Source organism: Gallinula chloropus (genome assembly GCF_964237585.1).
Source record: "Gallinula chloropus genome assembly, chromosome: 21".
In the NCBI taxonomy this organism is placed as follows: Eukaryota; Metazoa; Chordata; class Aves; order Gruiformes; family Rallidae; genus Gallinula; species Gallinula chloropus.
Genome location: NC_140106.1, coordinates 5334336 through 5348493, shown reverse-complemented (window position 1 = coordinate 5348493; position 14158 = coordinate 5334336). Strand labels below are relative to the sequence as shown.

General features: G+C 57.0%; 1 protein-coding gene and 2 long non-coding RNA genes across 5 annotated transcripts; all 3 read right to left on the bottom strand.

Annotated features, from left to right (window-relative positions):
* Nucleotides 1-1469: 1469 nt before the first annotated feature.
* Nucleotides 1470-10249, bottom strand: LOC311199755 (uncharacterized protein; the record flags this gene model as incomplete). Its single annotated transcript, XM_084273886.1, has 7 exons — nucleotides 1470-1666; nucleotides 2023-2164; nucleotides 8396-8458; nucleotides 8782-8889; nucleotides 9426-9497; nucleotides 9818-9920; nucleotides 10193-10249. The coding sequence occupies 7 exons, from the start codon at nucleotides 10247-10249 to the stop codon at nucleotides 1588-1590; spliced, it is 624 nt and encodes a 207-aa protein (XP_084130012.1). The 3' UTR covers nucleotides 1470-1587.
* Nucleotides 6736-7794, bottom strand: LOC311199915. 2 transcript variants are annotated; one of them, XR_014617792.1, is made up of 2 exons: nucleotides 7121-7794; nucleotides 6736-6985 (listed from the first exon to the last, which is right to left on the bottom strand). It is a non-coding gene; the product is annotated as an uncharacterized lncRNA (long non-coding RNA). The 2 variants fall into 2 exon arrangements; XR_014617793.1 differs by having other exon boundaries at nucleotides 7291-7794.
* A 2443-nt stretch (nucleotides 10250-12692) lies between the features above and the next one.
* Nucleotides 12693-13751, bottom strand: LOC311199914. 2 transcript variants are annotated; one of them, XR_014617790.1, is made up of 2 exons: nucleotides 13078-13751; nucleotides 12693-12942 (listed from the first exon to the last, which is right to left on the bottom strand). It is a non-coding gene; the product is annotated as an uncharacterized lncRNA (long non-coding RNA). The 2 variants fall into 2 exon arrangements; XR_014617791.1 differs by having other exon boundaries at nucleotides 13248-13751.
* Between the last annotated feature and the right edge of the window lie 407 nt (nucleotides 13752-14158).

Here is a 14158-nt window from a genome sequence, read left to right as displayed (position 1 = left end):
TCAGACTCCAAACTCCCATTTTTAAGCTGCAAAGCATCACCTGAGGGCGCCAAACCCTGTTTCTCTATGTAAAAACCACATATTCCTACTGAAACGAGGAATGTTTGTTTGTTATAGGATTAAATGGTTGAGGGTCTGGCCAGTAGGAATGTCACACTCGTTATTCCATGGATGGCCTGCTTAAGATACGTAAACGACCAGAGAGATATGGACTAGGAAGACTGGTGGGCCTGGTTTTACCCCCTGCTCAGATAAGAGCCCAGCTTGCCTAGTACGCCTGCGTCAAGAAGAGAGGTGAAAAGTTTATATCTGAGGATGACTTTGAGCCTTCATCTTGGGACCCCCGACGACCACCCTCAAAAGACACTGCGCCTGCGCCACTAGGAGGAGACTATGGAAATGCTCATCTTACTACGAAGCGGGACAGGCCATGCATATGTACAGGCGTGTGGGGCAATCTTATGAGTTTTGTACGATTGGCTGTATAAATATGAGTGCGTTACTGTACGAGTGGCGCACGTCTTTGGAGGAACTATCCCCCGTGCGTCCGCCGGCGATTAAACATACCTTCTTTATAACTTTTTAAGTTGTAAAGTGTGTTTTCCGCGTATCAATACCTAAGGCTCCATAGTCAGCACCCAAAGTCCTGTTCTGAAGGCCAAAGCCCTGCTTTTGAGGGTCCAGACTCTCCTGTGTGGGGCCCAATGCCCTCTTTTCCAGCTCTAAGCCTCCTTGTAGATCCCCAGGCCCTCTAATATGGACCAAAGCTTCATTTGGGCAAGGAGGGGCAAGAGGCTGCTGAGGGGACTGGAAGACAAATGTTGTGAGGGGCGTCTGAGGGAAGCTGGGCTGTTTAGTCTGGAGAAGAGGGGGAAGCTCAGGGGAGAGCTAATGGCTCTCTACAACTCCCTGAAGGGAGGCTGTAGAGTGGTGGGGGGGCTGACATCTTATCCCTAGTGACAAACAATAGGACAAGAGGAGATGGCCTCCATTCTGTCGGGGGAAGGTTTAGCTTGGATGTGAGGAAGAATTTCTTCCAATAGAAAGTTTTTAGGCCTTGGAAGGGGCTACCCCGGGAGGTGGTCGAGTCACCAGCCCTGGGGGTATTTAAAATACATGGAGAAGCAGTGCTTAGGGACATGGTTCTGCGATGGCTTTGGCAAGCCAGCTAGATGGTGGGACTCGTTGATGTGAAAGGTCCCTGCTGCAAAGACAGCTGAGGGATTCTGTGATTCTATGATGCCTTGTGGCCATCGAGGAAGCAACAGGTTCCCCCCATTTACAGGACCCAAAGTGTGGTTTATAGCCCCTGTGTCATGATGGGGGGTTCCCATGCCCACCTGCCTGCCTGCTGACCCTGTGAGCATCTGTGGCCCTGCGTGCCCCAAGGTGCAGTTTGGCCCAGGGAACTCCTGGGTTTGCTGCTGTCACGATCAAGAAATTTGTGCTCTGATCAGTGTTTTGCTCTACAGGTTTATTTAGGGTGAGGACTGGTCTTGAAACGTGTCTGGCTGTTCTGGGTGTCCATTAAGGCCAGGGTGAATGTGGGTGGGGTGACGGGGTCCTGGTCTGTTGTTGGTTCCAGGTCTAAGCGGTGGTGGGGTCTGTTGTCTGGTTGTCCAGCAATGAGGTGTAGCTGCTGGTTCTGGACTGGCCAGCCTTGCGCCTGTGGAGACAGGAGGATTCTGAGGATGTGTCCCAGCTGCGGTCTTCGGGGGTACAGGGTGGGCTTCAATGCCATCCACATTGTGGGACACAGGCACTCAGCTGCATGTGGAGCTGTGGGCACAGAGGGCTCTGTGCAGAAAGCGGGGTGCTCGGCCCCCTCTGGCTCATCTGGGGCTCTGCTCGCCTGCCGCTGGCTCGTCTCCTCTCAGAGACCAACAGGAGTTGGGGTGCAGCTGGGACAGCCTGGCTCCTCTCTTTCTCTGCCCGACCTCTAATGGCTATATGGCTAATAGCAGCCATGGAATACAGACATTTGGAGACCACCCGCCCCCCACCTGCTCCCCATCAACTCACTTCCGCCTCGTCCTCCAGAGAGAGATGGCCCAACACAATAGCATGCCAAAGATGATGGAGCCCAGGATGGCCGCAGCGCCTTCTATACATAATGTTTGGATGTTTCCTGCACTCATTGCATGTTTACTTCTTCCTTCCGCACCTGGAGGAACAATTCTGGACGTGAGCATGTCCTGTGCACCACAGATAATCTCCCAGGTGTCCAGGAAATGTTCTTTCTGACGTTTCTAGCCTCTCTGAAGCAGTGAACATCCTGGGGCTGCCATGTTCCCTCGGTTTCAGAAGCAGCAGAGGAAACGCTGCAAGCCTCCCCTTCTCCTCTCAGGTTTCCTATAATCTTAAGTTCCTTAAGCTCCACCACTTGAAAGCCCCTGTTTTAGGACTTGCTTCCCTTATGGCCCATGCAAGACAGCCCAGTACCTGGATTCAGTGGGAAACGTTCATCTCTGCCGGCACGCCAGGCTTCTCCGGGATTGGGCAGCACTGCCAAAGGTCAGAGAAAGGTAAAGCCTCAGCATGGCTCCGGCACAGAGGGTGCAGGGGGACGGGGCAGGTGCCCTCTGAGCCATGCCCGCTCTGGCAGGGCATCCCTTTGGGCCTGAGTGCACGGGAGGGAGCCGCTCGCCTCTCTTGTGCCCAGGACTCCTCCCGGCAAGCTCTGGGATGCTCCTGGCTCCTTTCGGAACAGGCTCCCTGCACTCACAGGCTGGCTGATGATGCCGTGAGCAGCAGCGACACCGGGGGAAGAGCCGGCACACACACAGGGGTTTGATTTGTGACTCTGGACGACCAAAGCACAGCAATTACCTGGCACGACGTCTGACTGGCTTGTGGTCTTGTTGTCTGCAGAGAATGGCACTGGATGTCTGTGTCCTTCCGGAACCACCTCCTTGCCCACAGCCCCACCGTCGATCTCTTTAGAAAGAAAGTGAGACAGTTGAATGAGATGCACCTGTTCCCCCTGAGGAGCGTGGTCTCTTCAGGAGGCAATACTTCTCCAAGGACATGGATAGCGCTTAGGAGCAAAGCCTGGCCTTTTATCTGCTGGTCACGTCACTCCGTGTCATTCATGGAGGAGCATTTAGGTGCCAGACACTTTCCCGTTTACCAGTGAGCAGCAAATCCTGACCCGCTGACACACTAGGAGATTGCATGCCATCTTTTGTTTGCCTGCCTTCCTCCCCCTGCTGTGTAGGCCACAGCTTGTCCGTACGTGCATCTCAAACCCCAGCTGGTTAAGAGTGATGGAGACCCACCTTGTGCTGCTTTCATCATGTCCCTCGCAATTGCCATTAGGACTTCTGATGTCTGCTGGGGAGATTTGCCCCTTTCAGCTCTGGGCCATGGTCTTCGACGACCTGAAGGAACATTTAAAGTTACATTTCTCCCGACTGAAATCCTGACAGCGAGCGCTCAGGCTGTGACGTCAGTCGAGACGGATTCCTCACTCACCCCTGCGACGCCAGGTGAGCTCCAGGGCAGGATCCGGACTGGGGGCTGGGAAAGCTCTCCCTGTACCCACATCTGCAACCAAAGAGTCACGAGGAGTTTCCCTCATACACTGTGATATACCCCCTGATAACCGAACAGCAGAACCTCTACAGGGGTCAGGAAGGACACGGCACACACGAGGCAGGTCTGGATTCTCCCACCTGCCACAGACGCCTCGCTCCCACTGGGGCTTTGAGCTGGCAGCTCTCAAAGCAAGTGAAAAGCCACCACGTACCCATGGCACCTCCCTGCAGTGCAGTCCTGGAAGGCAGCTGGGAAGCTGGACGCCCGTCGCCTCCCTCCATGCCTGTAAACAAAGCGACCAGAGAAGCTCCCATGACATCTTGCCGTACACGGCTTCAGATGGGAACGGCAGTGAGTGCCGGCCAAACGCGGGATTGCTCCCTGCGCTCGTCTCTCCCTTCCACACAGCAGCGTTGTGCGGACAGTTCCTGGCTGCCCGGAGCCAACCATGCACAGAGCTGTCGGCAGAACGGACTCCCTGCAGCCCACACCCACTCTCACCTCAGCCCCAACAAGCCCGCTGGCTTTGCAGCAGGCCCCAGAAAGCCTGGGAGAGATGGCTTTGTGAGCGTTGGGGCACATCCCTGAGCCTCAGCCATTCCCCCTCTGCTCTTCTGCGTGTCTGAGAACACGCCGAGACAACACAGTGAATTCCCCGGAGCGACACACGAAAACCTAAACGCTGGCGCATTGGCGTGACGTACCGGCGGGATTGCCCTGAGGCTCCAGGCCTGGATCCGGCTGGGAGCTGGGGAGCCCATCGGCTGCAGGCACATCTGTAATCAAGCATGTTGCCATTAGACCTTGTGATCTCCTTCCTTCCCAGTGAGCTGCTATTCCTGGCCCCTGCAGTGCCGCTCCAGCCCGGGCAGCCTGGAAAATGCCCGTGGCAGCAGCCACGAACCCTGTGCCACCCCATGGGGTGTCTGCCACCTCCTGCCTGCGGAGCTGACCACGGCCCACACAGCCCCACTGTTCACCCAGCCTGGCACTGCCCCACGGCTCTCCCAGCCCTGCCCCACCACGAGCTCAGCCCCACTGTCACCCAGAGGGGCAGTGGGTTCTGCTGCCAGGGCTGGCTGCAGCCCTCACCTGCCACATACCTAATTTCAAAGGTGGACGTCGAGCAGCCCCAACCCCCTGGGGTTGCAGGGCCACCAACAGAAGGACAAGGAGGCAGGAGGGACCCATGGCCCTTCCTGCCTGAATAATGCTTGTAATGCTAACGCCGCTGCTGCTACTGCTGCTGCTGCTGCTGCTGCTGCTGCTGCTGCTGCTGCTGCTAGCAATACTGTGCTGGTCCTCACTGCACTGCACTATATACCATGGCAGGGCTCTGTGACATCACCACTCTGTCAAACACCATGGCAACGCCCAATGGCCCCTCCTGAAGCAGCTCAACTTTGACATCATCTGCATGGAGGAGGAACAGCATCCCTGCTTGCCCATCCCATGGCAAGCTCCTTGCCCAGGGTGGCAAATGCCAGCGGCTAAACCACTCCAGAAAATCACCATGGTCACAGTCATTGAGGAAACCACCAAATCACCACCCCAGCATGCCAGTGCTCCTGAGGGGAGGGAGACTGAGGCTTCCCCATCCTGCCTCTCGCCTCATGGACCTTTTACTGGGCATCATGGCTGGCTCTGCCCAGCACTGGGGCGGCCAGCACAGCCAGGAGCAGCTCTCTTAAATGCCACTGCTGTGTCTCCTGGGGCAGGCAGGTCCTGAGGCACTGCAGAGAGGCCGGCCACCACCGGCATGGGGAACGCTTGTCCTGAACCCTGGGGCTTCTCCTGGGAGCTGCTCTGGCGTGGGAGCATTGCAGCAGCAAAGGCTCCAAAGCCACCTTCTTTTTGCTGTCTAAAGGCTCTGTTTCAGTGGCAAAGTGTCATTTTCAAACTCCAGAGAGGCCTTCTTGGTGTCCCAATCCACATTTTCTAGCTCCACAATGTCACTTTGATTGCCCAGGACATCATTTCTACAGTCTCAACTGCATCTTGAGTTTCCAAAAACACCTTTTTGTGGACCAAACAGCATCCCTCTTTAGGAGGCCGATCCCATGCCCAGGGTCCTGACTGCTGACACTGTGGGCGTTCATGTCCCTGCGTGCCCCAAGATGCTGTTTGGCCCAGACCTGGGGATCTCCTGGGTTTGCTGCCGTCATGATCCAGACAGCTGAGCTCTGATCTGCATTTATTGCTGAGCTGTTACATGGAAATAAATGTTGAAGCCTCAGCTGTTGGTCAGGAGTCTGTTGTCACACCCCAAACCTGTCCCCTGTTTGGGCTGCCACAGGCCCTTGCGGGAGGATGGGGCGGTGGGATTGGGGGTGGTCTCCCTTCATCTCAGGGCTGGATGGTGCTGGGCCAGTCCTGCAAAATGTCTCTGGCTGCATTGGATGGGCATTGGGGCTGGGCAGCTTTTCAAGGGTTATTGGTGAGGGTTGTGCCCCTGGTGTTCCAGGGCTGCCAGGCTGACTTTCCAGTTACAGTTCTGGACCAAAGCTTCATTTGGGCAAGGAGGGGCAAGAGGCTGCTGAGGGGACTGGAAGACAAATGTTGTGAGGGGCGTCTGAGGGAAGCCGGGCTGTTTAGTCTGGAGAAGAGGAGGAGGCTCAGGGGAGAGCTAATGGCTCTTTAAAACTCCCAGAAGGGAGAATGTAGAGAGGGGGGGGGGGGGCGGATGAGCTCGTCTCCCTAGTGAGAAGCAATAGGACAAGATGAGATGGCCTCAGTTGTGCCAGGGGAGGTGTAGCTTGGATGTGAGAAAGAATTTCATCCAATAGAGGGTTTTCAGGCTTTGGAAGGGGCTGCCCCGGGAGGTGGTCGAGTCACCAGCCCTGGGGGTATTTAAAATACATGGAGAAGCAGTGCTTAGGGACATGGTTCTGTGATGGCTTTGGCAGGCCAGCTGGATGGTGGGACTTGATGATGTGACAGGTCCCTGCTGCAAAGACAGCAGAAGGATTCTGTGATTCTATGATGCCTTCTGGCCATCGAGGAAGCAACATGTTCCCCCCATTTACAGGGCCCAAAGCCTGGTTTCTAGCACCTGTGTCATGATGAGGGGGTCCCATGCCCATCTGCCTGCCTGGTGACCCTGTGAGCATCCTTAGCCCTGCGTGCCCCAAGGTGCAGTTTGGCCCAGGGAACTCCTGGGTTTTCTGCTGTCACGACCCAGACAGTTGTGCTCTGATCTGTATTTCTCTCTACACGTTTATTCGGGGTGGGGGGTGGATTCTATTCATTGGAGGGCTGGTAGGTGTTGGGCTGGTCTTGAAACACATGGCTGGCTGTGCTGGATGTCCATTCAGGCCAGGGTGAATGTGGATGTGGTGAGGGGGTCCTGCTCTGATGTTGGTTCCAGCTCTCAGCGGTGCCGGCTTCCATTGTCTGGCTGTCGAGCAGCGAGGTGTAGCTGCTGGCTTTGGACTGGCCAGCCTTGCGCCTGTGGAGACAGGAGGATTCTGAGGACGTGTCCCAGCTGCGGTGTTGGGGGTACAGGGTGGGCTGTGGGCACACAGGGCTCTGGGCAGAAAACGGGGTTCTCAGCACCCTCTGGCTCATCTGGGGCTCTGCTCACCTGCCGCTGGCTCGTCCCCTCGCAGAGACGAAGGGGAGTTGGGGTGCAGCTGGGACAGCCTGGCTCCTCTCTTTCTCTGCCCGACCTCTAAGTGCTTCATGGCTAATAGCAGCCAAGGCACACAGAGGTTTGGAGACCACCCGCCCCCCACCTGCTCCCCATCAACTCACTTTCTCCTCGTCCTCCATAGAGAGATGGCCCAACACAACAGCATCCCAAACAGGATGGAGCCCAGGATGGCCGCAGCGCCTTCTATACAGTATATCTGTATATTTCCTGCACTCATTCCACGTGCACTTCTTCCTTCCACACCTGGAGGAATAATTCTGGACGTGAGCATGTCCTGTACACCACAGATAATCTCCCAGGTATCCAGGAAATGTTCTTTCTGACGTTTCTAGCCTCTCTGAAGCAGTGAGCATCCTGGGGCTGCCATGTTCCCTCGGTTTCAGAAGCAGCAGAGGAAACGCTGCAAGCCTCCCCTTCTCCTCTCAGGTTTCCTATACGCTTAAGTTCCTTAAGCCACACCACTTGAACGCTCCTTTCTTAGGACTTGCTTCCCCTTATGGCCCCTGCAAGACAGCCCAGTACCTGGATTCAGTGGGAAACGTTCATCTCTTCGGCCACTCCAGGCTTCCCCGGGCTTGGGCAGCACTGCCAAGGGTCAGAGAAAGGTAAAGCCTCAGCGTGGCTCCGGCACAGAGGGTGCAGGGGGACGGGGCAGGTTCCCTCTGAGCCGTGCCCGCTCTGGCAGGGCATCCCTTTGGGCCTGAGTGAACGGGAGGGAGCCGCTCGCCTCTCTTGTGCCCAGGACTCCTCCCGGCAAGCTCTGGGATGGCTTTAATCCACTTTTCCCAGTGCCCTGGCTTTGTTCCCCCGTCTCAGCGAGTTGAGTTTCTTTTGGGCTCACCCACCTTCCCTGCCTGAGGCAGGTACGTGCTGCTGCCTGGGGGCTCGGTCTGACCCTTTGGGCTAAGTGGTACCCCCAAAGAGAAGTGCTCAGGACACATGGGGAGCACGTGGGGGAGGGCAGCTGTTTGACCCATTGTCTCATTGAGCGAGACAGACAGAGACCATCCCTGGGCCTGGGAGTGCCACCCCCAGCTCCCCCTGACCAGCCCAGCGCCCGCACCCCCAGGGGATGCAGTCAGGCCCCCTTGGGAAGGCACCGGAACCGCCCTCTCCCGCTTTGCCTTTTCCATGGCATAGGCACAGCTTGAACGCCCCCGTTTTAGGACTTGCTTCCCCTTATGGCCCCTGCAAGCAGCCCAGTACCTGGATTCAATGGAAAACGTTCATCTCTGCCGGCACGCCAGGCTTCCCCGGGCTTGGGCAGCACTGCCAAGGGTCAGAGAAAGTAAAGCCTCAGCATGGCTCCGGCACAGAGGGTGCAGGGGGACGGGGCAGGTGCCCTCTGAGCCGTGCCCGCTCTGGCAGGGCATCCCTTTGGGCCTGAGTGCACGGGAGGGAGCCGCTCGCTTCTCTTGTGCCCAGGACTCCTCCCGGCAAGCTCTGGGATGCTCCTGGCTCCTTTTGGAACAGGCTCCCTGCACTCACAGGCTGGCTGATGAAGCCATGAGCAGCAGCGACACCGGGGGAAGAGCCGGCACACACACAGGGGTTTGATTTGTGACACTGAACGACCAAAGCACAGCAATTACCTGGCACGACGTCTGACTGGCTTGTGGTCTTGTTGTCTGCAGAGAATGGCACTGGATGTCTGTGTCCTTCCGGAACCACCTCCTTGCCCACAGCCCCACTGTCGATCTCTTTAGAAAGAAAGTGAGACAGTTGAATGAGATGTACCTGTTCCCCCTGAGGAGCGTGGTCTCTTCAGGAGGCAATACTTCTCCAAGGACATGGATAGCGCTTAGAAGCAAAGCCTGGGCTTTTATCTGCTGGTCACGTCACTCCGTGTCATTCATGGAGGAGCATTAAGTGCCAGACACTTTCCCGTTTACCAGTGAGCAGCAAATCCTGACCCGCTGACACACTAGGAGATTGCATGCCATCTTTTGTTTGCCTGCCTTCCTCCCCCTGCTGTGTAGGCCACAGCTTGTCCGTACGTGCATCTCAAACCCCAGCTGGTTAAGAGTGATGGAGACCCACCTTGTGCTGCTTTCATCAAGTCCCTCACCATTGCCTTTAGGACTTCTGATGTCTGCTGGGGAGATTTGCCCCTTTCAGCTCTGGGCCATGGTCTTCGACGACCTGAAGGAACATTTAAAGTGACATTTCTCCCGACTGAAATCCTGACAGCGAGCGCTCAGGCTGTGACGCCAGTCGAGACGGATTCCTCACTCACCCCTGCGACGCCAGGTGAGCTCCAGGGCAGGATCCGGACTGGGGGCTGGGAAAGCTCTCCCTGTACCCACATCTGCAACCAAAGAGTCACGAGGAGTTTCCCTCATACACTGTGATATACCCCCTGATAACCGAACAGCAGAACCTCTACAGGGGTCAGGAAGGACACGGCACACACGAGGCAGGTCTGGATTCTCCCACCTGCCACAGACGCCTCGCTCCCACTGGGGCTTTGAGCTGGCAGCTCTCAAAGCAAGTGAAAAGCCACCACGTACCCATGGCACCTCCCTGCAGTGCAGTCCTGGAAGGCAGCTGGGAAGCTGGACGCCCGTCGCCTCCCTCCATGCCTGTAAACAAAGCGACCAGAGAAGCTCCCATGACATCTTGCCGTACACGGCTTCAGATGGGAACGGCAGTGAGTGCCGGCCAAACGCGGGATTGCTCCCTGCGCTCGTCTCTCCCTTCCACACAGCAGCGTTGTGCGGACAGTTCCTGGCTGCCCGGAGCCAACCATGCACAGAGCTGTCGGCAGAACGGACTCCCTGCAGCCCACACCCACTCTCACCTCAGCCCCAACAAGCCCGCTGGCTTTGCAGCAGGCCCCAGAAAGCCTGGGAGAGATGGCTTTGTGAGCGTTGGGGCACATCCCTGAGCCTGAGCCATTCCCCCTCTGCTCTTCTGCGTGTCTGAGAACACGCCAAGACAACACAGTGAATTCCCCGGAGCGACACACGAAAACCTAAACGCTGGCGCATTGGCGTGACGTACCGGCGGGATTGCCCTGAGGCTCCAGGCCTGGATCCGGCTGGGAGCTGGGGAGCCCATCGGCTACAGGCACATCTGTAATCAAGCATGTTGCCGTTAGACCTTGTGATCTCCTTCCTTCCCAGTGAGCTGCTATTCCTGGCCCCTGCAGTGCCGCTCCAGCCCGGGCAGCCTGGAAAATGCCCGTGGCAGCAGCCACGAACCCTGTGCCACCCCATGGGGTGTCTGCCACCTCCTGCCTGCGGAGCTGACCACGGCCCACCCAGCCCCACTGTTCACCCAGCCTGGCACTGCCCCACGGCTCTCCCAGCCCTGCCCCACCACGAGCTCAGCCCCACTGTCACCCAGAGGGGCAGTGGGTTCTGCTGCCAGGGCTGGCTGCAGCCCTCACCTGCCACATACCTAATTTCAAAGGTGGACGTCGAGCAGCCCCAACCCCCTGGGGTTGCAGGGCCACCAACAGAAGGACAAGGAGGCAGGAGGGACCCATGGCCCTTCCTGCCTGAATAATGCTTGTAATGCTAACGCCGCTGCTGCTACTGCTGCTGCTGCTGCTGCTGCTGCTGCTGCTGCTGCTGCTGCTGCTGCTAGCAATACTGTGCTGGTCCTCACTGCACTGCACTATATACCATGGCAGGGCTCTGTGACATCACCACTCTGTCAAACACCATGGCAACGCCCAATGGCCCCTCCTGAAGCAGCTCAACTTTGACATCATCTGCATGGAGGAGGAACAGCATCCCTGCTTGCCCATCCCATGGCAAGCTCCTTGCCCAGGGTGGCAAATGCCAGCGGCTAAACCACTCCAGAAAATCACCATGGTCACAGTCATTGAGGAAACCACCAAATCACCACCCCAGCATGCCAGTGCTCCTGAGGGGAGGGAGACTGAGGCTTCCCCATCCTGCCTCTCGCCTCATGGACCTTTTACTGGGCATCATGGCTGGCTCTGCCCAGCACTGAGAGCCACCAGCACAACCAGGAGCAGCTCTCTTAAATGCCACTGCTGTGTCTCCTGGGGCAGGCAGGTCCTGAGGCACTGCAGAGAGGCCGGCCACCACCGGCATGGGGAACGCTTGTCCTGAACCCTGGGGCTTCTCCTGGGAGCTGCTCTGGCGTGGGAGCATTGCAGCAGCAAAGGCTCCAAAGCCACCTTCTTTTTGCTGTCTAAAGGCTCTGTTTCAGTGGCAAAGTGTCATTTTCAAACTCCAGAGAGGCCTTCTTGGTGTCCCAATCCACATTTTCTAGCTCCACAATGTCACTTTGATTGCCCAGGACATCATTTCTACAGTCTCAACTGCATCTTGAGTTTCCAAAAACACCTTTTTGTGGACCAAACAGCATCCCTCTTTAGGAGGCCGATCCCATGCCCAGGGTCCTGACTGCTGACACTGTGGGCGTTCATGTCCCTGCGTGCCCCAAGATGCTGTTTGGCCCAGACCTGGGGATCTCCTGGGTTTGCTGCCGTCATGATCCAGACAGCTGAGCTCTGATCTGCATTTATTGCTGAGCTGTTATATGGAAATAAATGTTGAAGCCTGCAGCTGTTGGTCAGGAGTCTGTTGTCACACCCCAAACCTGTCCCGTTTGGGCTGCCACAGGCCCTTGCGGGAGGATGGGGCGGTGGGATTGGGGGTGGTCTCCCTTCATCTCAGGGCTGGATGGTGCTGGGCCAGTCCTGCAAAATGTCTCTGGCTGCATTGGATGGGCATTGGGGCTGGGCAGCTTTTCAAGGGTTATTGGCGAGGGTTGTGCCCCTGGTGTTCCAGGGCTGCCAGGCTGACTTTCCAGTTACAGTTCTGGACCAAAGCTTCATTTGGGCAAGGAGGGGCAAGAGGCTGCTGAGGGGACTGGAAGACAAATGTTGTGAGGGGCGTCTGAGGGAAGCCGGGCTGCTTAGTCTGGAGAAGAGGAGGAGGCTCAGGGGAGACCTAATGGCTCTTTAAAACTCCCAGAAGGGAGAATGTAGAGAGGGGGGGGGGGGGCGGATGAGCTCGTCTCCCTAGTGAGAAGCAATAGGACAAGATGAGATGGCCTCAGTTGTGCCAGGGGAGGTGTAGCTTGGATGTGAGAAAGAATTTCATCCAATAGAGGGTTTTCAGGCTTTGGAAGGGGCTGCCCCGGGAGGTGGTCGAGTCACCAGCCCTGGGGGTATTTAAAATACATGGAGAAGCAGTGCTTAGGGACATGGTTCTGTGATGGCTTTGGCAGGCCAGCTGGATGGTGGGACTTGATGATGTGACAGGTCCCTGCTGCAAAGACAGCAGAAGGATTCTGTGATTCTATGATGCCTTCTGGCCATCGAGGAAGCAACAGGTTCCCCCCATTTACAGGGCCCAAAGCCTGGTTTCTAGCACCTGTGTCATGATGAGGGGGTCCCATGCCCATCTGCCTGCCTGGTGACCCTGTGAGCATCCTTAGCCCTGCGTGCCCCAAGGTGCAGTTTGGCCCAGGGAACTCCTGGGTTTTCTGCTGTCACGACCCAGACAGTTGTGCTCTGATCTGTATTTCTCTCTACACGTTTATTCGGGGTGGGGGGTGGATTCTATTCATTGGAGGGCTGGTAGGTGTTGGGCTGGTCTTGAAACACATGGCTGGCTGTGCTGGATGTCCATTCAGGCCAGGGTGAATGTGGATGTGGTGAGGGGGTCCTGCTCTGATGTTGGTTCCAGCTCTCAGCGGTGCCGGCTTCCATTGTCTGGCTGTCGAGCAGCGAGGTGTAGCTGCTGGCTTTGGACTGGCCAGCCTTGCGCCTGTGGAGACAGGAGGATTCTGAGGACGTGTCCCAGCTGCGGTGTTGGGGGTACAGGGTGGGCTGTGGGCACACAGGGCTCTGGGCAGAAAACGGGGTTCTCAGCACCCTCTGGCTCATCTGGGGCTCTGCTCACCTGCCGCTGGCTCGTCCCCTCGCAGAGACGAAGGGGAGTTGGGGTGCAGCTGGGACAGCCTGGCTCCTCTCTTTCTCTGCCCGACCTCTAAGTGCTTCATGGCTAATAGCAGCCAAGGCACACAGAGGTTTGGAGACCACCCGCCCCCCACCTGCTCCCCATCAACTCACTTTCTCCTCGTCCTCCATAGAGAGATGGCCCAACACAACAGCATCCCAAACAGGATGGAGCCCAGGATGGCCGCAGCGCCTTCTATACAGTATATCTGTATATTTCCTGCACTCATTCCACGTGCACTTCTTCCTTCCACACCTGGAGGAATAATTCTGGACGTGAGCATGTCCTGTACACCACAGATAATCTCCCAGGTATCCAGGAAATGTTCTTTCTGACGTTTCTAGCCTCTCTGAAGCAGTGAGCATCCTGGGGCTGCCATGTTCCCTCGGTTTCAGAAGCAGCAGAGGAAACGCTGCAAGCCTCCCCTTCTCCTCTCAGGTTTCCTATACGCTTAAGTTCCTTAAGCCACACCACTTGAACGCTCCTTTCTTAGGACTTGCTTCCCCTTATGGCCCCTGCAAGACAGCCCAGTACCTGGATTCAGTGGGAAACGTTCATCTCTTCGGCCACTCCAGGCTTCCCCGGGCTTGGGCAGCACTGCCAAGGGTCAGAGAAAGGTAAAGCCTCAGCGTGGCTCCGGCACAGAGGGTGCAGGGGGACGGGGCAGGTTCCCTCTGAGCCGTGCCCGCTCTGGCAGGGCATCCCTTTGGGCCTGAGTGAACGGGAGGGAGCCGCTCGCCTCTCTTGTGCCCAGGACTCCTCCCGGCAAGCTCTGGGATGGCTTTAATCCACTTTTCCCAGTGCCCTGGCTTTGTTCCCCCGTCTCAGCGAGTTGAGTTTCTTTTGGGCTCACCCACCTTCCCTGCCTGAGGCAGGTACGTGCTGCTGCCTGGGGGCTCGGTCTGACCCTTTGGGCTAAGTGGTACCCCCAAAGAGAAGTGCTCAGGACACATGGGGAGCACGTGGGGGAGGGCAGCTGTTTGACCCATTGTCTCATTGAGCGAGACAGACAGAGACCATCCCT